This window comes from Artibeus jamaicensis, unplaced genomic scaffold (genome assembly GCF_021234435.1).
Source record: "Artibeus jamaicensis isolate MK-2021 breed Jamaican fruit bat unplaced genomic scaffold, CSHL_Jam_final contig_354, whole genome shotgun sequence".
Taxonomy (NCBI): domain Eukaryota; kingdom Metazoa; phylum Chordata; class Mammalia; order Chiroptera; family Phyllostomidae; genus Artibeus; species Artibeus jamaicensis.
The window spans coordinates 33,925,897-33,952,077 of NW_026521803.1; the positions used below are offsets into that span (position 1 = coordinate 33,925,897).

At 39.7% G+C, this 26,181-nt stretch overlaps 1 protein-coding gene across 12 annotated transcripts in view; it reads right to left on the reverse strand.

Annotated features, from left to right (window-relative positions):
- The window catches only part of TCF4 (transcription factor 4), a 335,412-nt gene that overhangs the window by 209,549 nt on the left and 99,682 nt on the right, over positions 1-26,181 (reverse strand). For all 12 annotated transcript variants that reach the window (XM_037151940.2, XM_037151945.2, XM_053664222.1 and 9 more), the window contains 2 exons: positions 14,669-14,730; positions 11,812-11,908 (listed from right to left, as the gene is read on the reverse strand). In XM_037151940.2, the coding sequence (XP_037007835.1) occupies positions 11,812-11,908; positions 14,669-14,730 (159 nt within the window). The remainder of the gene's footprint in view (positions 1-11,811; positions 11,909-14,668; positions 14,731-26,181) is intronic.

The window sequence follows — 26,181 nt, forward strand, 5'->3', positions numbered from 1 at the left end:
AAACTATATCTACTGAGGACCAAAGGACTGCAGACATGCTGAGAACACATTAATTTCATTTATCAAGAAGCCAATCAAACTTTAAAGCAGTGCTCTGCTTTCGCAAATACATAAATTGCCCTCACTGCCCTAAGGGTGCACTTCCTCTCTATTTGAAACTCAAGGCAGCTGGGACACTAAGACACAAGGTATGAAAACCACTCACAATGCAACCAAGCCAAAATCTGGACTCAGGACCTCTATCTTCTCTTCTCTGCCCCTTTCCACTGACCCCCTAGGAAGGCCCTCCCTCTGAATATTTACTTGTGATGAAGTTATAAAATTAACAACTCCCATTGTTTTGGGGGGGTTAATGTGGGGAGAGAAGTTCTTTGCCAAGTGAGCACTCTCCAAATACTAGAATTCCCCCAAATACTTTTTCTAAGTAGTAGTTTGTCATCTACAGTCAAACCCATACAAAATAATACTATATAGGAATGCTATTTAAACTTGGCCACTAAAATATGTTACCTAATCACAGTGACCACAGAACACAGCGTTTGCTATATTATTAAGATTGTCACAGCTACTAGGAGCCGCTTCTTCTACAGGGAGGAATATTCCTTCATTGTAACGATGGTGAACTGCTCTGATTGAACTTTAACAGGTGCTGAAATTTATATATTATATTGCAGCCTTATACACCTACGCTAATTATTAATTATCCACCTAAGTGTACACTGCTTTACACATCCTGCCCCTTAACTAGAGCACTCGGAAAAGACATTGTACTTTGCCTAACGGACCATGTCCTGAACAGCTAAATGGACCAGCAAATGCAAAGATTTCCCCATATGCACACTTGTCAGTGTTAATGCAAACCAACGACATTTCCACGACCACCTTGAGGAACACAGGTAACTAAGGAGGGCATCTAGGTATGGACTATATCAGCAAGTTACAGCTAATTTATAAAGCTGATTTAGTGCTTGCAAGAAACATTACTGTTTAGCTACAAATGTAAGAATAGTGAGTTTTCATTCTTATTCTGCTCTGTGAATATTTTGAAGAAGTCACATAGAGGCTTCTCTTTATGCTAGAGCAAGTGTGAACTCAATTCCACCCTTAAACTTGTATCAGCTCAGCTGAGAGAATGGCAGTAAATTTTTATTTCAGAACTAAATATAACTCATGAGATGAGGGTAGAGGGCAAAACTCTCACTATTAAAATGCCTTTAAAAGATGGTGAGCAAGACTGCTTTCTTCTGCTTTATTTTTAATTTGGTGTTCAAACTACATACTTTTCAATGAATGGAAAATACAATTACGAGAGTATACATCTTCAGAACTCTTTTATTTTTGAAGTAACAAAAAAAATTTCAGATAGCACTTCCCCCCAGGCCCCATCTCCATGAATCAGGTCAGTATCAAAAATAAGGAAACCAGGGTTAAAATGAAAAATGGCTTGTCCAAGATCACTGAAAGATTACTTAGCACCCTACTGTTCAGTGGGGCTCTATCTTCCCATAGGTAGCTACTGTGATGCCTACTGGAAGTTGTCCAGAGCTATTTAAGTGGTCTGCCAAAATATTTCTAGTATTTATGCTCGCCGCAGCTCAACTTCCAAATAATATTTGTGAGATCATCGATAAACAAGGGAAAGGAAACTCTGCAATAAAAAAGAAACCAAACAGATGCTATACAAAGTATGAATTTGATCTTGCCGGAAGACCAATGTTTAAGGCTTCCACAAACAGGGATATCAGGTTCATTTGCAAATACTCAGAAAGTACTGAAGGAGACAGAGTCATCAATAAATTTTCCTCCACAATTTGGTATTGTCCAATTAAGTACAATCAGTTACACATAAAGAGTTTATGCTTGCCCCCAATGCATTCAGATGTACTTACTGAACTGTTAAGAGTACAGACTTCAGACTCAGGCAGCCATGCCAGGGCTGGTAACACAGATCTAGAAGATGGCGCTCTCTCCGTGGTCCGAATGTTATGAGTTAGCCTTATGTGTGTCTCTTTCTCTCTTGTCCTTCTCTTCTTTTGTCTCTCCCTCCACCACCAAATGTTATCAAGTGTTATACACTATTTTCATTCAGCTTTAATACGGCCCACGAGGGGTTGGCATTTAACTAATCACTTCCACATTTTGCAAAAATTCACTACATGGTTCTCAAGTTTGCATGAACACTTTTGACCAAGCTGCTCAGACACAATCAACGGAAAAATAGTCTATATAAAATTAAAGTATAATAATAATCCGCAGTAACTGAATTTAAGTGCTTGCATTTAAATGCAGAGCAAGTACCCAGATGAGAAGTTCCTTGGAGCACTAATGACCGCCAAAAGTCAAGTCAACGCCCAGCTGAGAACCAGCCCCGCTCAGCCCACCATCCTGCACTTCCCCCAGACTGGGCTTTAGTGGGATGTTCAACCTATAGGAGAGCTTTAAATGTTTTATTTTAAACACAGACAAAACGACCAGCTATATTTTACACCAATTTGAAATTAAGCTTCCTTACAGTTTCTCCTGTTCAGAAACTTGTGTCAAGGAACTGAGGAACAATAATGAATAATCACTAAGAAAATGAAAACCGACTGGGCTCTTTTAAGCATTTAGGGTCAAGTTCAATTTAATCCCAATCTATGTCCCATACATTTTGCAACTATTGGTCAATAGGCCGGATATTCTGCAGAGTAAAATAAAATGAGTTCCACTGAATGCCTCTTTCTACTCCAGAGTAATACACAGTTACTTAGGCAAGACACAGAAAACCTTGGGAGTGAAGGGAATAAAAAAATAACCACACCAGGAGACAAGATTCTATGCCAAGCTTCTCCAGTGAAGAAGGAACTGAAAAGTGGAAGAAAACGGTCTCCAGTGTGTTCTCGAGTACACAGAAGGGACAGGCAATAGTGTCTCCATGATGAAAAGCATCCTACCTGATGGTCACTCCATTATGCAGAAGACCTACAACGCAGGCAGAAAAATCTCAACCCATCACTGCTGGGAAACCGCGCCAAGGCGGTTTCACCCAAGTGCAACAATGAAACTTGAGAACATCTAAGTTGGAGAGAGAAACAGCCAGAGGAAGATATTTCACAGAGGTGTACATCTGAATTCCACACCATTATGACAGAAGAGGTCCTTATTTTGTAGGATTACTGTTTTGGCCAAAAAGGAAATCTTTTCATTTTGGTCTTGACGTTTAGAGAACTGAATATCCTGCACTACCTCCACCGGTTCCTGCCTTATGTTCCAATCTCATTAGAAAGCAAGGTGTTTTAAAACTACTCACCCGAGACCCAAAGAATATAGACTTTTTTATTAATTACAGATGAAAGAGAGAGAGAAGCAATGTGCAGCTTTGCAATTCCAAAAGACGACAGCCACAGAGCAGGGCAGGCAACCCGACATATCCTGCTTTATTTATCCCACTGCTCATGGTGATGATGGAGGAAGGTATGGCAGGTATCACCATCCGCACCTTAGACAAGTGAAAGTCGGGGTACATGAGAAAGTCATCCAAAGTCCCAGTCACCATGAGGTGCAAGAGCCCAGTCTAGGACCACAGTGACCACTAGCTTAGCCCTTTATTCCATGATGCCTCTCAACACCTACATACAGTGCTTACGATGGAGTGCCCTTGTGCCTTTGCTCCTCACCCATGTTTAATTTGAGCAAAGAAAGTGGGCTTATTGGGACAGAAAGCCAACAAAGCACCCGAGGCAGACACACTCGTGCATGAACTTGAGTTTCTCAGGCCCTGCACCTGCACTGATGTCGCTCCTGGAGCTGAGGGGCAATGAGAGGCTTGAGAAACGCATTTTGTAACCCCTCTGCCCAAGGATCCAGTCGAGAACTCTGTTCACTGATTAATGCTACACACTTACACAAAATTCAAAGGAACCACTGCTCCAGCGAAGAACTTAGGGAACTTTCCTACTCAATAAAAACAGCTCTGCATGTTTCGCAGGCAGCCTACCTTTGTGGATAGGTGGCCCCACCCCCGCCTACGTTCTTGCTGGCCCGACTCCGGCCATGGTTGTGTTCAGCAGAGGTGGGGAACTCACGGCCAAAAGTTGGATCCAGCTCTTACCACAACTTCATGCAGTCTTGGCAGGCTGACTAAAATTAAATGTTGGTTTTTGGCTGCACTTAATCCTCCACATTAAAGAACAACAAATTATGTATGTATTAAAATAAGGGATTTTTGCCCCAGGCAGTGGGCATTCTTGTCTAGTGCTTCATGACAATATGGCAGGTTGTTGGAAATAAGTTCCCAGGAGAATACTTGGCAATGATGCAAGGGAACAATTGCTATCTGTCACTTGTAGTGGCCCATCCTGAGACCTTGCTGCTCCAGTCCTGCTCTGAATGGCTGCAGTAGAAGATGGTGGGCGGGGGCACTGGTCTGAGGCTATGCCAACGACCACGGAAGAGACTGGGGAAAGGCTGATGGCTGGAGCTGTGGGCATGCTGCCCGGGGTACTCTGGACAGCATGGCAGGGATTCAAGCTCAAGACCTAAAAGTGAAGGCTCTAGGGGATTCGGAAGTTAGGAGGCTGACCTGGGCAGGTTGCTGCCTCGCTCAAAGGATGAGGACAAAGAAGGCACAGGCCTGGAAGATGAAGTGAGAACAGTGCGCCTCGGGCGCCTTCTGCCTGTGCGCAACTCTCATGCCTGTACTTTCTCTTTCTTCCTACTTCCAGTACCTTTTTGTCTACTCCATTTTTTTGTCTTTCTCTCTAATTTGCTGGCCAGAACTTAGAGTTGAGACCCATTTTTATATTTTGCCTATGACATGAAAGTTTGAGTCCTCTTATTAATTTTCTAAATAGTTCAGTTGAAAATCATACACTTTTCTCCTACGAGAAATTTAATAAGCCCTGAAAGTTGCTAAGTCCGATAAGCACACTCAACTTCTTTCTCGCATTTTGCCATTGAGTAGCCCAGAGAAGCGACCTTGAACCCTCCCACCCCTGCCCAAGCCCTGCACCTGGAGAGGGCCCTGGGCACAGTGGGCAGGCCAACCCCACTGCTGAACCTACCTTCTGGGCTGCACACCCACTCCAGCAGAGGCCCACTGCCCCACCTCTAGTGTGAGAAAAATTATTCTTAAGCCACCATCTGTCACACTCGCCATAACTCCCAAGCAAAAACATCCCTACGTGATAGAAACTGCTTTTTACCTTCACTTGACTCGAAAATGGTTTGTTTTCTCTTAGGGTCAATAAATGTCTATGTGAGAAAGCTTCCTCTGGTATTTAGAAGATCTATACTTTTCTGTTAACTGTAGTTTCAAGTAACATTTTTCTGGTATCAGTTCTTCTAAATTATATAAAACCTGGTTGACTCCATCTAGTTTGACTACAAAAACTGTTTACCCTAGAGCAGACGGCTGAGTGGAAACACAGCAAGGCCAGTGAAAGAGGACCAGAAATGTTTATTGATTGGACAAGAGGAAATAAGTTATCTCACCTGAATACCAGAAACACAACTCTTTTCAGTAGCCTTTCAAAAAACACTGACTTCAGTTATCTTCTTTTATAAGTAAAATAACCTGTGTGTGGTTTATTGGAAACTGAAATCTACCATGGTCCAGTTCCTGCCCGTAGGAAACACTCTGCACAGTCAAGGACACAACGCTATGGAATAAAGTTCTATATGCTTGGCCAGCTCTGGTTGAGAGTTTTCTTCCTGACACAGTAACATGTAGGCCTCCCTTTAATTTAGGGGCTTTTTCATTCGGGGTTTAAACCATATATATGTATGGTTTAAACCATATATATGGTTTCATGGAATATAAATTCCCTGATTTATTCATGAACGAAGCCATTCGACGGCCATTTCCCGAGGCTCTACCAGTCCGTGCCAAACATCGGTCCATGCGCAGCACCTTTCTCTTAGCGATGTAACGTAACAGGTCATTATTTTGTCCTCAACCAATTCAATCCCTTAACTACAGATTTGGAATGAGTTAAGGTAGAAAAGAAACATCCACTGGAATCAGCTTTAAAAATTACATTTGGAAAACACATCACTAGCAAAACTACTTGAAGGTGTCACGAAACAGAGATGAATGGAGTAGAAAGAATGGTCGAACCTCTCTACAGATAAAATACAGTATAAAGACAAAATGATAGACCTACGAGATCAATGAACCGTCACATAAGACAATTACCTGAGGGGTCATCTAAAGGTCTGCTCCACCCTCCGTTTAAAGATTCGAAGAGCAGCTGACCTGGGGCCCCCGGGCAATTGGAGCAAAACAGAGAGTGGAAAAGTCGGTTCTGGAGCCCAGACTTAGTTCAAAATCAGGATTAATGAAATCACTCAGGATGACACTTAAAATAATCTTATCTATGAATACTCTGGGAAAATGTTTTAAATTTAACATATTACAATAACAAAACTGCCAAACAAAAAAAGTAAACAAGTAAGACCACTATTAAACATTTCTTCTCTCAGAACTCGCTTGTTACCACTTTATCAGTCCAACAGATAACAGATGATATCAAGATAACCTCAAGCTAAAAAGTGACAGTAAAAAATGACCGAGAGGATGCAGAGATGTCCGTAACCAGTGAACTCGCTAGCGCCCTGCTTCACCCTGGAACTTCAAGCACTAGGAAAGCGAACTGAAGTGTCTATACACCCACACTCCCAACTCCATTTCCCTGATACTGCGAAATATTATTTGACCTCTGGCACTTCTGAACATCAAGTAATTGTTATTGTTGCATGGGTTTTCTTTCTTTAAATTATTTTCAATATTTACACTTCTTTGTGGAAGAAAAAAACTATCTCACCAAGGAATCAAACTAAATCTTACCCAGGCTTTCAACAAACTACGTGTCTTTGTGGTCATTCTTTTCCTTTGGAGGTTCAAGTTTTCAAAGCAGTTTCCCTAATAAGAGGCTCTTCGTGGGGTATTTCCAGTCTTAAAATGAGAAGAAACACTCCCTGCATTAGAATCTACTCACATTTGCCGTTTTACAAGAAGACCGTGCAACTCCCTCTGCCACTGGGATTTGAAAAAGCCCACAACACTTCACCTTTATGCTGGGCTAAACTCAGGGTAGCCATAAACACTTTGAAGTAATACAAACCTAAATATTCCTGCCAGGCAAACGGAGCAGTGGAACCGAATCATAATGAGCTAGCAGCTGTCACAATATGACCACAGTAACCAAATCAAAATATCAACCGCTAACCCAGATGAGATTCAAAGGTCATCCTATAAGCCAGCAGCTTTCTTCAGTTATGCCTGACACCTCGATCTATTCCTGCAGTAAAATGTTCCACTGCGGTGATTTAGAGACCAGTGACTATACAGTGGGAAATTATGTAGTGCACTAGTTAGAGTTCCACTAATGGGACTAGAACCAAAACCACAGTAAGGAAACCGAACCATTCACAAAGGGACATGTGGAAACAGAGCAGCTGATGTTGAACTAAGCTGCACCCAACCATACAGAAGTATCACTTTTCACATCCTGCAGTTACCAGAAGCGGATCTATAATCTTATTGGCAACTTGCTCACTCAAACAATCTGGTTTTAAATTAAGGCTCTAGGACAATAGAAGGAAAATGCATCCTTAAATCCCTCCTTGGATCAAAAAGTTTTAGCTGGATAATATATTGTAACCCACTGTAAAAATATTTGGACAATTCCCTACAAAGTTTAATGCTTGGCAAAAAAACGAAAAGTAAAGTTTTAAAAACCCATACTCTCTGCATATAGTTCTTGCCAGGAATTTCTAACTATCCCATAGCATATAGTCCTCTGAAAAACAAGACTTAGACCCTCGGCCTCTCCGTCCTATCAGCATATTCTGAAAACCACCCACTGACCACCTGTATAGGTTTAATCAAACCATTCAAAATGCCAGCAAACAAGCCTCCAGCAGACCAAGTGTATAGCATTATCATTAATAATCACAGGTAGTCACAAGGAAGAAGTGATCTACTCTCTCTTTGTACACAGGACACAGAAATTCAAACAAGTGAAAAAGCAAACTGACCCAGTGAAAGCAATGAGTGAGGACTCAGGAAATGTGCAGTAAAAGAACATATCAGTAGGTGCAGGCAGCCAGCTATGTGACTTGGTGTTTCAATCTCTCACCTCCTCCACACTCCCCCACACGAAAGGAAAAACAAAAAGCCATGCACACGTGGTTTTTTAAAACATAAATTTAGGGTCTTGCTGTTTCGTCTAGTTTAATTATGCTCTTCTTTAGAGAATGTACGCAGTATCAACTTCCAAAACTCTGTACAGCAACTCAAACTACAGAGAGGAATGGAAGGAGCAGTGCAACCGTATAAACCAAGAAGAGTCATTAATCTTTCTAGCACAATAAGCGTGTGTGCACTCACACTTGCACAGGTGCTCTTGTGTTCATTTGTTTATTTGTAGTTTAGGGATTCGTGAACTATCAAATAGGGTACTGTATCCAGATATGAAAGCTTATTTCTAAAAGAGTAAATTAGTGGAATCCCTCTATTAATCTTTTAAATTATAACTCATTCTTCATAAATGAGATACACAAACTGACTTTTATTATTTGGGTGCTGAACAAGTATTATATTATACAAACTAACATTTATGCAAAACCATTCATGTGAAATAACAAAGTTCAGAATTGTCATAAAGGATTTGTTGTATTTGCATAAAAGTGTTTATGAGCAAATGGTGGCAATTACTGCATCCTTTCTCCCAAATAGTGTATTGCCATAAAGAACAAAATATATAATATTAATTCACCCCCAAAAGGAGAGAGTGGTTCATTATTTTTCTCTTTTCTTGTAATAAACTGAATATCACTAAGTAAACAGTTTACACGAAAAAAATCAGGTCATCTGCAGTTAATAACTCTTTCCAGTAAAATTACTGTCACTTGTTTCTGTAGCAGACACTTAATTCAGTTACAGGCCTGACTGATGTGGCAACAGAGAATCTGGTCCAATAAGGAGGCTGATTCATTTCTGATGCTACAGCTTCTACCCTAATGTGACATCATAGCAGGATTAAGTCCGTGATGTGTAGAAAAACCCTCGTAATTAATGAAAAGGAAAGATTCTGAGAATGAATATTGGAGTACTGTCAAAAACTTACATTAAGGTCTAATACCTTCTTTTGGTAGAATGAGAACTTCCACGAAGAGCACAACCCAGAGAACATGGACTTGTACACAAAGAACAGTTTAGAATAGACCATCTATTCTATGAGTTCAAATTGTTCTCTATGCTAATAGGTCTTATTTCGTGTCTTTGTCTCCCTTTGTAAACTGGTTGCCTAGAATTTTTGAAAATGACCTATCTTCTCTTTGTAAAGATGCAGCATAGCGCCAGGCATCGCTCATCTCAAAAGTGGCTTCATTTGAAATAAACAGCAGCTTGAGCAAAATCAATGAGAATCTTTGTTCCGGAATCTAGCCCTGAGATAGTCAAGCAAATCAAGAAGGCGTTTGGGGTGTGAGAAATTATAAGGGTGGGAAGAGTTGTTAATGCAGCATCATAGTCAGTTCTCTAAAAATATTTCTTAAAAATTCTTCCCCGAACTAAAAATGCGAGGTATTTCATAGTCTTTTAAATGTCTTTTCCCTCCCCTTTTCCCGCTGTGCACACCGCACCATGCCCCCTCACTCCGAGGGCGACTGCTCTGACCCCGGTCTGACACGGCACCGTTAAAGTCAGATAAACCATTTAGCCCAGGCACAATTCTTTTCTGTGCAAAAAGCTGCTTGAGGTGGAAAATGTAGCAGTTTGTAAACAATACAGAGCCATGTTTCTGACCAGACAGCTTATCTAACAGAGAAGCCCTTTCATGGGGAGCAGTGGGTGGGAGCCTCCGGGCACAGCAGCATTTCCTATCACAATGCAGGAGACTGTCCTGGCCCCCATGTTTAAGAGGTTAATGGGAAGGAGGGCAGCCGGGTAAAAGAACGCAGCTGACATGGACTTTCAGCTTAAACAACAACTCTCTCTACAGCAGCCTTCGGCTCTCATCCACTTATATTTTAAATATGATTTGGACCGAAAAGGGAACTTGGTTGGTAAAATAGTTGCCCACAAGGACACAGGAACAACAATTATTTACTATTTTTGTATTGCTTGATGTAATCTGTAAATAATTTATCAAGTTATTCTTTGGGAAAACTTTTTTACCTGAACTTCTAAATAGGAGTGGTAATTTTTTTGTCCTATTTGACCTTAGCTTGTCAGAGGACAGTTTTAGAATCTGCTAAGGGAGTTCTTTAATACACTCTTTAGATGCTACTGCTCAAGATTTTTCTATTTTCAAATTATTTTTTTTCTATTTTATAAAGTTGGGTCAGGATGAACAGAGGAGAAATGGCATCAGAATTTACTATGGCCACTAAAATGATCACTATTGTCATTGAAGCAGCTGAAGCTGTCCTTTAAATTTTAAGTTGATAAATATATCCAGCCATCTGCACACATCCTGAAAACAGAAAACGCGCTGTACCTTTTCTATTGACAACTGATTAAAAAGCAAGAAGGACAACAACCAAAACCTGGGATTCTTGATTTAGCTACAAAGTTAAAACAACCTATATATGAAACTTAAGTTTTTTAAGTTAAAAAAAGCAGAAATGTAACAACGACCTAGAATCAAAGACAATTTTGTGATTGTCAAATTTGGGATGACACGAGGGGTACAACATATGACATTAGCCATTAAAAATAAACTGCTGCTATTTCTCTGCATTGTCTATTGATGTTAAATATCTAAAACTCCTCAGAAGGATCCAATGGTGATTTTGTGGGGGAGGGGGGACACAGAAATTCAAATACTGTCCACCTTAAATGACAAGTATAGTTTCAAGGCTTAAAAATTGAGACATTCTTTAAAAGCATTTGCCATTACGGTTCCAGAATGATACAATTACGGCTGTGTGTTTTCCTCGGAGTATGGGACAACAGCTTGCGCCGAGAAATTTAACTTCATTTACTGATGGATTCTCAATAGAATTTGGCCAAGTTAAGAGATTTACTAATATTGTTAAAAACTCACATTTACTAGAACAAAGATCATTTTTTCAATCAAAAGTAAAATAACCAACTATCGAGACCTCTTAAGCCATTATGAATGGTCTTTTCCTTGTGTAGGTTACTGCAATTAAAGGAACACCCTACGCCCGGTCAAAGCAGAAAACTATGCTCAGGGCACAACTAGGAAGGGTGTGCGGAAACTCGGCCTCTCTCAGACCACACGCAGCTCACTCCCAGCAGAGTGGGAGGAGGACTGCCTAGACCACCAGCACTGAAGTCCACCCCTTGGTAAATACACAGCCAGATTTTACTGTCAACTTGAAGGCACTACTCTGACGTCAGCACAGTAAACCGATTAAGCACACTATACCTACTATTCAAGGGGTTTTCATAACCCCTGTTAATGCAAATTCACAGCTAATGTGGACTGTATCTCATGGCCAACTGGCAAGCCCAATGATATTTTTGTTTTAAATGTTCACCACTTGGATTCCATCAACCTTTACTTAGAAAACTACTGTTGCAACATTAAAATTGTGATAAGTTCTTTACGTCTAAGGAAGACAAAATTTTCATGCAGAGTCAGTGAAACCCTGTAATTCCACATGGTCATGAAACTTAGTTCTTTATGCTGTATTATCAAGCACCGACTACCAATATTTTCCTACAATTTAAAACTACTGTAGAGAACCAACTGAACATCCGAGTTCCTAGAAACATAACATCTGCCTGGCCTCATGTTCTGTATGGGTAAAACATACTCATTGATAAAAATCATATTAATTTAAAATTCGTCTTACTTTGTATTCTGGAATTGACAAAAGGTGGAGAGAGATTGTCATGTGACCCAAGGTCCCTGCTGGTCATGTGGTCATAGGGAGTCCCATCTCCATAGTTCTGTAAATAAAGCAACAGCATTAGTTTCCATTTTACATGGAAAGAATCAGCACACAAATATGACCAATGCTGAGACCTCTCTGATCCAAAAAAAACCCCTGGAGTCCACCATTCTGACCCAGAACTTCATCTTCACAAGGCCAGTAGTTAAGAGAGGGCTCTAGAGTTTGCAGAGTTCAAATTTCCCTCATAACTGCTGTGATGTCTAGGAAATAATAATAATAGAACCAACTCACATGAAGTTGTTGATGTCATTAAATGAAATAATACATGTAAAACACCTGACATATAAAATATGTTATAAATATTAAAAGTTATTACTTTGATAAGCCCACATTATTTTTTTTAACTGCCCATAGCCTGTAATGAATAGCTTTTGGAAGACCAAGGCAGAGCCTTTAAAAAACATTTGGTTTTTACGACATTGAAATTTCAATGTTTTGTTACAGTTGTTATTGTAGTTGTAAGAGAATTGGATCATTCCATAAGTAATTAACACAAATAATTTTAAAATTATTATTGCAATAGTATTATGAATGAGTATTACAACTTTAGCATAAATTAGTACTTCTGGATTTGGACAAAGTGTGCCACAAAAAAATGGTTTTAAAGCAGACTTTAATTTCAGTGTTATTGTAACTCATTGTTTTAATGGGAATTCACAATTAAAATGTTTCAAACTGCTCCACCACCTACTTTTCATGGAGGAATCAATGTCATATAAGAAAGAAAATCATGTATATTATATAGTTCAACTTTCAATCTAATAAGGTGCATTAAGTAACCGAAAAGGAAGAAAATTTAAAAAGTCGTTCTGCTCTGCTGGCTGCCCATAGAGACCAAGTCGAATTTACTCGGAGGTGTCAGTTGGCCTGTGAGCCGAGGGGCAGAATCTGCCACATGAAAAAAGAGGGATGCTGGATGAACAATGAAAACGCACCGCAGCTCACTGGAGAATAAGCGGAGGCCTTACAGATCCAAACCAACCTGTTTTCCATTGTCTTTCCTCATTTATAAAAATTAAGCTGAATGATGCTGTAATCTGATGCTGTCAACATGTCCGTGTATACAAAGACATCACATCACTAGCCTGGGTTTTACACTTACTCATCCTATACCAAGCACTGCATAATACTAAGTGTTATTAAGTGGTCTCTTCTAAAGAATATTCGAAGCGCTTATTATACATTATCTAATTTAAACCTCAGCAGAGTACTGCAAGGTAGCTGATAACATCACCATTTTCAAATGAGAGAAGAGAGATTTAGGCTGTATGGGGACAAGCCAGCTAGAGCAACCTATCTCATGCAAACTCCCTGCATTTAGAAAATATGAATTGTAAAATACTGATTCATGGTATTCAGCAACATATTCCATGAAAAAAGTGGCAGAGCAGTTAATAAACACAAAATAAAAGTCGGAATGATCCTAAATGGACCTTGTTATCAGAAATATAATGAAAAGCACTACATGTATTAAAATAAGAAATTAAGTCTGAATGAACGAAACAATAGAGAGAAGCACTGTCATCTCCTACACTTGCTGTCAAGGGGGATGGATTTATTTCTGCAAGTGCAGACTGTAACACGAGGAGGAGGAAAGATTTCCTCAACTCATCCATATAATGCATTAGAATGTCAAACTCGACAGCTGGTACAAGGGCTCAACAAAGTTACTGTTAAGCTTAGAGATCCTGCTGTACCCTGAAGACTAGAGCGAAAACCACAGGGCCAAAGGACAGGTAGAAGTGAATAACTATGGCTTACTGAAATGTCCTCATTTTGATGGCTTGATCACCTACCTTCCTGACTCTTCCTTGACGGAGACCTTCCTCCCCCCTGCCCCCACCAAACTTATATGAATACTTCGGGTACAATGTTACCCTCCATACAGTATGCCTCATCTATACAGCTGGTTGGGGGAGGTGCAAATGTTTGTTCAGCTATGGGCTCTAAGTCTATTTTTAATTTGGGGCATTATATGTATTTTACAAAAGCTGACATGGATTTTAAAGAGCCTAGAAATGATTCGGCTAAAGAAAGGTTATAATTCAAATCACACCTATTTAAGATGGAAGGAATATAAAAGATCCTTCGGTTCTACTTCCTCACTTTATAAATTAGGAAAATGAAGATCAAAGAGGTGAAATGACAGGCCCAAAGCCATGTACATACAAAAACACAGATTGCTTTTCCCACCCCATTCCATGATCTTCCTGTTACATCCAAACTAACAACCAAATATGAGAAGCAAAAATATGAGACCAAATAAATGAATGAATCTCACTGATGACCAAAGGCACTGCTGGTGAAATAATAACCTGTTTACAAACTGAAATCAACACAGATTTATTATGCAGATTACACTGATAGGCTAGACATTCATACAAAGTCTTCAGAATTATTCAGTAGTCTATTTGCACCAATATATTACAGAGATAGTAGGATTTCTTCCAAAGTTGTGCCATCTACAGAAAAATAACTTTCTATAATACTAGATCAATGACTGGCAAAGTAAGGCCAAATATTTAATGAAGGATTTTTCTTCTGGTTAGCAGAAGTAGAACAGGTGTTAAACTCAATAATAGTATCCCATAAGAGAATAAAAAAAAATAATCCAAACACAAGCCGATCCTCATTAAACTTAGTGTGCATATATGTCCGTGCAGTTGCGTTTGTGCTTGAGAGAAACTCACCTTCGGTTTGTCAATTTACATATGTGGGATGTCTGGATGTGGGAGAAAAGATTAGATATACTTACCCTGGATGGGCTTGGATGGCCTCCATTCCCCCAGGACCCTGAGCTACTTCTGTCTTCTACATCTGGGGACAAGAGAAAAGTTCTTCAGGCTTTCTTGTAATAATTCTTTCTTTTTGTATATGCACTTTTAAATTAATGTTTCAAATTAATCTTCTGTTGCCTTTAATTAAGAATCAGGCACAGGGCTACCACGATGATAGTGGCTTCTGACCCATCTACTTAAATTAACTCATTTAAATTCACAGCAAAAATGAACTGGACCCTCAGGAACCAGACGTATGAACATCAAAATTACTTCCATCTTTCACAACGTTTCATAGCCTCAACTTTTACGGACATGAAACTGCACTTAATGTTTAATTTAAATCTTTTGGACAAAAATGTAAAAATACATTAACACAACCTTAATACAAAAAGAAAGTTAAATTCAGGTAACTATTCGTACTAACATCAGCAGCATTCATGCTCTTGAATACTTTTTGTTCTCTTGTCACACCGAATAACAGACAGGCAACAAAATCCACAAGACCAAAAAGAATTTGGTCACCTGTTTCTACCAGGACACTACATGGAAACTAAAATTTTGTTTTTTAAGTTAAAGCAACACTGTCTTAGTCTTTTAAAAATCTTTTTTTTAAATAGACATGGCTACTTGGCCTACAATCCTTAATCTGGACATTGAGATGTGGACATTAAGGTTGTCAAAGTTTCATGTGGATAAAGGATGATGAACAATGGGAAAGTTGGGATTCTTCTAAAATGTACAGCAGCGACGTTCTGACGCTGACCAGACGGCTGAACACTCAGTCAGTGCTTCATGCAGCAAATACTTGGGATGGAGAGTTTAACAGCTACGTTATCCTATTAATTGCTTAAAACATAAAAGTGTTTTAAAATTTTAAAGATCAGTCACTCTATATTTAGAAACGGCTTTGAGATTTTTGATGAAAGGCCCTTTGTAAGTATAAAAAGTTTCACTGTTCTATTATTTTGATCACGGTTGATAACAGATGGCCATCACCAACCTCCTCCGACAGAACTGAAGGAGGAGGTGTGAAACGTCGGTGCGGCCGCCACAGTCCCATTCATTGTGTCTCCTAACATCTCAGTGATGCTGTTTATTCTCTTCATGCACTACTGTCATTCCTTCTATCACTGCTATTTTATTACCAGCAGAAGTAATGGTAGTATAATTAATTGACTTATTTTTTCTGGATACAGTGGAGTACACGGCCTTTTAGCATAAGAGATGGAAAAACAACTATGAGGACTAAACTTGAATTCTTTCTTTTTTAAACAAAGTCTGTTTTTTTTTTGTTTTGCTTTTTTGCTTCAGAAGATAATGCAACTGCAAACAGATGTCCTCTGAGGACAGCTAAAATCAGGAACTGTGAGTTTTAAGGAATGTCAGGAAGGCTCTGGAGGGTACCTTCAATCTGGAGAGAGATGCACTGCTTTCCCCAAACCTGTCTGACAACCCGACCTCCTGGCCTAGCTTGCGTGTGCTGCATGAAGTACATGCAGAAGTGACTTAGAACCCTCTGGATTCTCACATGAACACGTTTTATAGCTTGCATGGTCTTCTTCATCTTTAACCAAAAATCACATATTTCCAGCAAAAACAAACAAAAACTGTGTAAGCAACAAAAATCCCTCAAATGCTGCAGCTTTTCGGAAGTCTAAAACATCTTTAATTCCTTTTACCCTGAAACAGCCAGCGAGGGAGTACTGGAGAAGTTTCTGCTCTTAGATTTGGCAAAAAAATAATGCCAGAAAAGAGCTGAATTCCTCTCTCTACCATAAGATGTCATATTGTCTGGACACATTTTATCTTTTCCAGTTTTCAGAAACCAGGCAGAGACAAAGAGGAAATAAGACCACAGTAATGCCGGGCCGGTGGCTCTCCACCAGCGGCAGTTCTAGCCCCCTGCAGACCTTCGGCAATATCTGGGGACATTTCTGAGTTGTCACAACTCTGGGAGGGGGATGAGAGGTATACTGGCATCCTACACATACACAGAAGTGCCCCACAACAAAAAGTGTTCTGGCCCCAGCTGTCCACTGTGCTGGGATCCGAGGAGCCCTATGCTAGAGACAAAATCATATTATGGCGCAAAAAGAATGGACTAAGTTGGAGAACAGGTATATTAGAATGCTATTTTAATTTAGCACAAACTCTTACTAAATATACAAGTGACATGCATTTTTAACCCCGACTTGAGCTGGACTGTTTCAAGAGACCTTCATATACACGTTTTATGCACTAAATAAAGGAAAAATGATGGTCAGCCATGCAGCCTGCTAATTAACAGGCAGATAAAACACATCAGAACTTGAGTATTCCCAACTGGGCAATTTCAAAAGCAAGCAATCCACTAATTAAAAATGCTGGAAGTTTAGTTTTTTTTCAAAACAGGTTAAATACTTGCTAGGTTCCTTCACAAATAGATTCTCAACCAATCAACTCTAACTGCTGTTTTGACATCCCTTCCCATTTCCATCTTTCTGGTTTCCTGACTCACGCTGGGCACCTTCCTCCCCTTTACTGCTCTTTTTAACAGGTTTTTCCAACTCTTGGCCTCCTGCTAGATCTAGAAGATAAAGACAATTCTCTAGCTCTCCAAAACCTAGTAGAACAATCACATGATTTCTGGTTATATTTTATCTTCGAAAATGTATCTGTGGAACTGGGGCTCATTCATCCATAGCAAGAACACACAGGGCTAGAGCACGGATATTTGTAACTTGTAATGAATGTAAACATGCCACGTTCATGTTTTTTGTTCCTTTCTTCCCTCCCACTGTGCTTCATCAGACCTGCCAGTAAATTAGCATGCATTTCCTCAACAACCATTCCAGCGAGTCTCAAAGTGCATCTGAGGACCACCTTGCATCCGAATCATGGGAAATGTTCATCAAAAAGCCTGCAGCTTAGGGTCCATGACAGACCCAGCGATTCTAGATCTCTGGGGACAGAGCCAGGAAAAAAATAACAACAACTGTGTTCTTAACAACATCCCCAAGTCATTTTCTTGCACACAGGAGTTTGACATTCACCGGCCTACTCCATGCAACGTGAGACACAGATGCACGCCCAGCACCAACAGTTGCACATCTCCCTCCTTTAAATCCCTGCCTAGGTTGCTGGATTCAGCAGCATTCAGTACACACACCCAGTATATCTGCATCTCGGTGGTTCTTGCCCAGGCTCACTTTTTATGTAAACCCTGCACATGGCCTACACTTGGCCATTCCTTATGTATCTGAACACTGCACACACACTCTTACACCTCCCCGTTTTTCTACCTCTATTCACTTTGCCTAAACTGTTCTTTATCTCTCCAAAAATACAGCAGTTAACATTTAGTGAGCTTAAATATGTGTCAGATAAGCACATCGATGTACTAACAGTATCCCTATTACACATATGAGAAAACTGAGACTTCGATGGGACAGATAACTTCCCCAAGGTGACAATAAGTGGCAGAGCGGGCCAACGCAGGTGCTGTCATGCTAAAAGCCAGTGGGTACTTTTCTCCACCATGAAAGTACCCTTCTAGTGAGAACCTCGGACCTCTCCAGGACCAGCTCAAATGGATGTCACCCTCAGCCACTTCTCCCCAGGCAGAGCAAATGTGTGCATTTGGCAGTTTACGTCCATTCTTGTGTCCACAAAAGATTACAGAATTATGTACAACACCCACTATATGGAAGTAAATACCTGAAGAAATCCAGAGACTGGAAAACAAAAGTAGAAGAACAGTAAAGCCAGAGAGGTGATGCGCTTACCAAAATGTACAGAGCGATGGACGAGAGAGGGGGTCAAAACCCTGTACGCTCCAGAGTGGGCAGAATGGGGAGCGAAACGAAATTCCCGAAGAGCGTGGATAACAACACACAGATTGTCCAGGAAATCCACTGAGGCCACAAACCAAAAACTGCCTGGGACAGAAGCCATCTGAACACTCAGCTCTTGCCTCTCCCTTGCTCTGGTGCCTCCTCCATCCAAGACGAGAATAAATAACAGAGAAACAATAAGCCAGGCGGCAGAAGGGAAAGGGAAAAGGCAAACGGAGGATGGAAATTATTCTTTCACACGACTGAAATGGACTAGATCGTTCAAGATTTTTCACATTTATTTTACCCTAAACTAGGGGAGACGCAGCAACTTCCACGTGACAGACAGTTGCTCTGGGAGGGAGCCCAGCAATCCACAGATTTTCTGAAGTCCCTCCGACAAGTTGGACATTTTGGCGAGGTTAAGAGAGAACTAGGACCAAACACTCCATCTAGAGAAAAGATAGACGTAACTTTTAATTTCTATGATTTCCCATCTATACTCATTAAAGTTATGGTTGGATTCCTCAAATTTCCCTGAGATCAAAACTATCAGCTAGATTAGACAAATACCAGAAAACACAGCGCTGGGAGCTGACATGGAAACCTGGGTTTTAGTAGGGACTTCGTGTTGACCAGCTCTAGGCTGAGCTCGTCTCTGAACCCATTTTTCATCAACTGAAAAATAAGTGGGTTTCATTTCCATGTAAATAGCACAGGCTGGTATATTTGGAAAACTCCCACAAAAGAAAACTAAAATGATGGATAAAAATAAATTAATTAATCTTCTTTAAAATACCAATCAGCTGACTAAGAGAGAAAGGAATTATCAAGCCAAAATCAAAGTGAATGCTGGAACCCAGGGAGGAAAAAATTACATTTTGCCCTGAGGACATCTGCCAACCTCAAGAATTTAATGGCCTCTTGGGTCTAAGAGAAATGAAGTGAAATCCTAGGACCCACCCAAAATAGGCATTTAACAGGAGATAAGGGAATAATAGGATTTCCAACCTCAAAGAGTTATTATTAAAGTAAATGAGCTCATTAGTATTTGCTAAACACTTAGGGAAGTACCTGGCCCATAGTAAATACTCAGTAACCAATACCTGCCCTAAGAGCCTAGTTTACTAAGACTGCCCCAAACCTAAGATAATTAAACCCCAAAGTGTGATCCAGTCAGAGAAATCTGAGTCTCACTTTTTTATGACCACTAGTGCTGCTTAACAGGTTAGAGACTTTCAAACCTTCTGCTGGATTTTAGAAATAGCCAATACACTCAGAGGAAACAAATTTGACTTCCATGAAGCTTGATGGCACAATCACAGTGAGAATTCAACAACCATGAGATTTGTTTTGTGACTTAATTTACCTTTAGAATATCTTCTTTATGTCTTACCATTTTAACATATTTCTGTGTGTTGTGGAAATGACAGGCTGTCAAAAGTTATGTATGCTGACCAACAACCCAAGCTGAGAACACAGACCGAATATTATGTAGGTGTGAACCTGATCTGAGATAAACAAGTGTGAGAGTTACCTAACTCTGTTGATTCAGGATTATTACAGTTGTGTATTGGTCAGGATTATTACAGTTGTGTATTGGTCCTTTCCAAACCACAACCCAGATCATGTCAAACACCCAAGACCCTAGAGGTTCATGAAGTCGGAAAACAACCAAAGTGGGTTTTTTGCATTGCTCTAGGAGTCTACAAATTCCTACTTTTGTAGAAATATATCAATTTCCCGATGGAAGCTTCCGCACACTTGGAATGCACTGGGGGGGCTGAGGCTCAGTTTTTCCTGGAAAGATAATCACTCTGAAACATGCTGAAGTCTACACGCTCTTAGATCCTTTGCTCTGAAACAACAGACACTATGAAATACCCTCCACATCATGATGGAGACTCACAGACTGCGTGCATCTGTGGCTCCTACTAATTTCCTAGTCCAGGAAGAACCCTTGGCTGAGCCCTCCACACAAACTGAGATGGCATATGCTCTCCGTCAGTGCCAGATGAATTTAGAGTTCAAAATATTTCATCAGCAAAGAGCGTGTTAAGGATGTGCACATTTTCATTAGCAGCCAGTATAATAAGAGCTTTAAGTAGAGGAATCTGAAGTCAAAATTTGAGTGTGGAGGCGGAGGAAGAAGAGCTGATGAGCTTCAAGTATTGAGAGCCAATGTCCACACTATCACGGTCACTTCTTTCTGTTTCTGTAACAGACGAGACACACTTCACAAGGACTCATCTGAGCGGTGAGTGACCAGGAACTTCCAGCCCTTCCCAAATGGACTGAGCAGGAGACAAGGGCTGTGATGATGAGTCCCACACATATGACCCTTCAAATACAAAGAACAGAGACCTGGGCTTCCCATCTCCATCACCGCTGTCAGTGCTGGCATGCTCAGCACTGGTGCATTTCCTCATCAAATAAACCTGAAAACTCCAAGGTCAAGCACAAGATGGTTTTACAGTTTATATACAAATACATAAATTGTATGAAGAAGGGCAAATGTGAATATACTGGGCAGAAAAGTACAGTGGGGAAATTTGTCCAGAGAGGAATGATTATAGTATTATAGCCTTTCTTAATCTCCAACTTACATCTCTGTTAATGTGTCCTTTAGAACACTTATTTAAAACAGTATTATTTTCCTTGTTAAAAAAACTAGCTTTCAAGAGTGCACATTAAATGATCTCAGATATTCAAAATATATAACGTTAATTGCTTTTTTCAGTGCTATAAAACAGGGAAAGCATTTTCATATAATATGAAGGTCAGATAATATGAAAGTAAATAAGTAAATGCATAATTAGTTTGCTAGAAATATGCTAGTTGTGCTCCTTATTCTGAAACTCAAGAATCTTCTTGACACTCAAGATGATTAGTTATATTATGAAATCGAGGCAAAAGTAACCTTGAAGTCTTTATATCAATCCACATAATTTGGAAGTATCAATACCAATCTAACTTGATAAAAATTCTAACATGAAATATGGAGACACAGGTGTTATTTGGCACCCCTCCATTTCAAATGTGTGAAACCAACCGGTTAGGTCCTTCCTATAAAGGGAAGTCAGTCCTTTCAGGTCCTCATCTTTCCTGGCAGGAGCCCAGAGAGAAGAGCCATGAATAACTGGGGCAAGAGTACAATCGTGTGAGGTGTACATGCCTCCTTTGACTTTCTAAAATGTAACCAGTCTAAAAGCACTCAGTAATAATGTTTGGGGGTGAGGGGAAGTAAGCAAAATCAGTTGAAAATAACCATCGAAAGTAAGCTGCCATACACCTGGAGACTTTAAAACATACTGTCTAACTCCAAAATTACATTGGTAGGCTTCAAAGTACCTAAATTAAAAGTGAATAGAGCCCTGGCTGGTGTGGCTCAGTAGACTGAATGCCAGCCCATGAACTGAAAGGTCGGTGGGTGGATTCCCAGGCAGGGCACGTGCCCGGGTTGCGGGCCAGGCTCCCAGTAGGGGGTGTGCGATCCATGTATCACTCGCACACTAATGTTTCACTCCCTCTCTTTCTCCCTCCCTTCCCCTCTCTAAAAAATAAAAATAAATAAGATAAATATATTTAAATATAAATAAATACATATTTTAAGTGAATGGAATTTTGGAAAAATTTTAATTAGGTGCTTAGTAACTCTTAAAGATGTACTTACCAATAGGCATTAACAAAATGTGAGAAATAACAGGTAAACTTTAGAAAATAAAACATTAAAAAAATAAATTTTAAAATACACTTCATTTTCCAATAGAAGAGAATAAATAACTCAGATAACATGTGCATGCAACTATGTGTTTTTCAAATGATAAATTAATTTTATGGTGTAAAATCCATAATACTATGATAACTTAAGATACACAAATTGATATTTAAAATCCCTACCTGATAAATAATTTATTGCATTTATTCCAATGGAGAGGGAAAGGGAGCAAAGATGAAACATGTAACAGTTTTATCTTTTCTTCTCTCCTACCGCCCCATCTCTGTTCTCCCTGGAGCACCAGTTGTGAGGCTCCGGGGAAGGACCGCTGGCTTAACTGAAATATTCGTGGGCTGTAACTGCTCTGCATAACCACAACGGTCCACTTCTCCCAAACGGCATCCATTCCTCTTCCTTTCTTCTTTATCTTCCCTTTCCTTCTGTACTTTAACTAAGTCTACATCTATTCTCATCTCATCTCATCCCCTATTCCAGATGCCTGACTAATACTGGTGAAGCCAGTTTTAACTATTCAGAGATCTTTCCTAAAATTCAGTTTTCTAGTACAACAATAATCGCTTCCATAAACTGACTTTCATTTTATTCTCCCAACATCCCAATATCCCACCTGTGTCTAACGCTGCAGCCTCTGACCTGGCAATGACAAGCAATCAATCTTACATGCTATCTTCAGGGGTCATGTCTTAGTTTTAGGCCAATTTTCTTTGTATTTAGGCTCAAATGTGCAAACCACACTATATTACTCTGCAAAACATCAATGAGAAGGCTTAATTAAGTAACACTGACAGATAAATCCATTTCTTTTGCAGTAATCAAATCAAAGCAGGTTGACATAACACAGGAACTTAATACAATTATTCCCTTGTAATTGGAAAAAGGCCCTTTACTTCTCATTAAAGCAATCTTCTGGGTATTGGCATAATAAGAAGGCTCAGAGCCTTAATACTGCCCTGTAAAAGTCTCAAGATACAGACCCCTTAAGCAAACAAGCCAGATTATCTAATTCCTTGATCACAGCAGAACATGTAGTCCCTACTGTTTTAAACTACTAATTCTTTCTCTCTGCTGCAATTAAAAAGAGGTAATTCAGTATCAAACACATAAAATGAAAATCTGTAAAACTACATAAGCTGTAGTTTTCTAGAACCATCTCCACATGTATTTGAAGGGGAGCCATCCATTAAAAATAAATTTAAAATAATATAGAAATGTGAAATTGTAATAGCTTGCATCGGGACAGGGAAAATCTCCCCTATTTTTATTTAATGGGCTCAACTGAATGTATTTGCCTAAATATAAGTCTGGTCCTTAACCATACAACTGAAGTTCGATGATCAGAACTGTGAGAGTATAGAATTTGAAGAAGACATTGGATTTTTGTGGTATTTAAAGAACAGTAAGTAACCTGGTGAACTGTAGACTTCTCTGACCAGACTGCAACCCATAAAGAATGTAACAGTACATACACCAAGTTCATTTCCCCACACTATACAAAGTTAGTTTTCATTTTTTTCTTCCAAGTTTGAGGAATTTTCTGCTACTTACCTCATAGCACCTGATCAGTCTCAAAATAATTCTAGCAACTATTTCTGAAAGGAAACCTATAATCTAGGGTTATGATTCCCAAATGTGGCTGACCATCAAAATACCCCAGGAACCTCAAAAGAAAAGAAAAGAAAAAGAAAAATACAAAGATATCCTGGCCCTATCTGGAAAGTAATCAAGAAAAGATCAAAGACTAAAGCTCAGGAACAATGTAATTTAAAATTCTTCCTACGTTTCTTTAACTTTTTATTTTCAAAAGTTTTTAATTACACTGCAGTTAAAATGATGTGCTTGCTGTGTCCCGATCGTTTTCAAGCTGCACCAGTCATACGCTTTTTTCCCTTTAGTGTTTCTGAGTCTATTTCCCAAGAACAAAAACTCGAAATCAGGAAATACACCTTTGCTATAATGGCTTTACCTAATCCATCGTCCATGAATGATAATTGATCTCAACTATACTAAGCACATTTAACCAAGCACCACCACCCCCAAAAACATCCAGAATTACTCACTGCATTAAACCAGCACATCTCACTCTCTCATCTATTTTAATCAGTAACAGTTCCTCAGTCTTCCACTTTCTTTTGTAATACTGGCATTTTTGAAAAATTACAGGCCATTTCTCTCATAGAACTGTTTTTCAATATGGATTTATCCGATGCTCCCTTATGAATGCGTTCACGTGGACATAACACCACGTAAGCGGCCTCGTGTCTCTCCCTGGATGTCACATACAGAGCCACGTGACGGCACAGTGGTCTGCCCTTCGTTTGTTATGCTAATCTCGTCACCTGGTCAAGGTATTGTGGAAATTCTCCACTGTATAATTACAACTTTTCCCTGTGCAACTAATCAGAAATCTATGAAAGACACTATAAGACCATCACAACTAATTTTTAATCATGCTCTTAATGAAAAAAATTAAAACACAAAAGTGTGTAAGATAAACAGCGAACATTCCCTCAAAACCCACTCTCCCCACCTTCCTATCAGTGCTAAGCCTTCACGATGTCCTAGGCAGCCTCACAGGTCCTCTAGTCTGTGATTAGTTGGTTTTTAAAACCACAGAAATGCAGGGCGGGAAATACAAAACTGGACTGAAACTTCTGTCCTATCTGCATCGGTAAGAAATACTCCTCAGCTGTTTATTTGGGCACTGGTGACATCTCAATGGATAAAATCACTAGTGGTAGCAGTGTGACCTCGGTGGGGGTGAGGAGGACAGCCACTAGAATAGATGAAGACACATCATACAATTAACTTAGAAGGAATTCAGCCCCGACAAAGACAACCTACTAATGAATCCATGCAGCGCATAAAGCCAAGTGAAACAACCCATTCTGGAGTCCATGCTGGCCTGAACGGCTGTTCCTTGACTCCAGTTCTAGAACCAGTGTACAAGGAGATCCACCACAGCCACAGCACTCCCCGAGGAGATCAAGTGGATCACTTCCCGAGCAGATCAAGTGGATCCAGAAGTACACTTACTTACGACTGACACAACAATCTAGCATGCTTTTTATAAACTGGCAAAAAGTGTGGAACATCTAAAAGATTTTAAAAGTGGTAAGCAAACTGACACTTCAAAAAGAATATATTCCCACATTTGAGGTCAGGCATACAAATAATCTAGACACAGTCAGTAAAACTTGGTCATGTTAGAATATATGTACATTATGTAATACCGAGCGAGTTAGTTACCTTATTGTTATCACTATAAGGTGGAAATGGCCCCTTTTAAACCTTTGGTGAAGCCCGTGTTGTTTTATTAACGGAACAGTGCTGGTGGTTTTCAGCTCGGACTTAGGTTTTACATTTTATCTCACAATGATGTGATCACACTTTTGTATTATGCTTTCTTCTTTTTTAAAAAATATATTTTATTAATTATGCCATTACAGTTGTTCTATTTTCCCCCTTCATTCCCCTCCACCCTGCACACCCCTCCCCCACCATCCCCTCCTTTAGTTTATCACCACGTGTTTCAAGTTCTTTAGATTCTCTATTTCCCATACTATTCTTAACCTCCCCCCTATCTATTATTTTCTACCTACCATCTATGCTACTTATTTTCTGTACCTTCTCCCCCCTTCTCCTTCTCCCACTCCCCTGTTGCTAACCCTCCATGTGATCTTCATTTCTATGGTTCTGCTTTCTGATTTCCAAAAATTTTTTTATATCCATCTCACTTGAAATAATTTATCTGAAATCACTGAAACTATGAAACCGGTATCACAAGTAGTTGCATACGTAGGTATGAAGCAGACTAACACCATTTTCCCAAAGCATGAAAATAAAAATCACCGAAACAGAAATTGATAGCTATCTGATCTAAAAAAGGCCATTCCATTCCCCTTATTAATTCTAACAAGCAACAGAGTACTTGCTTAAG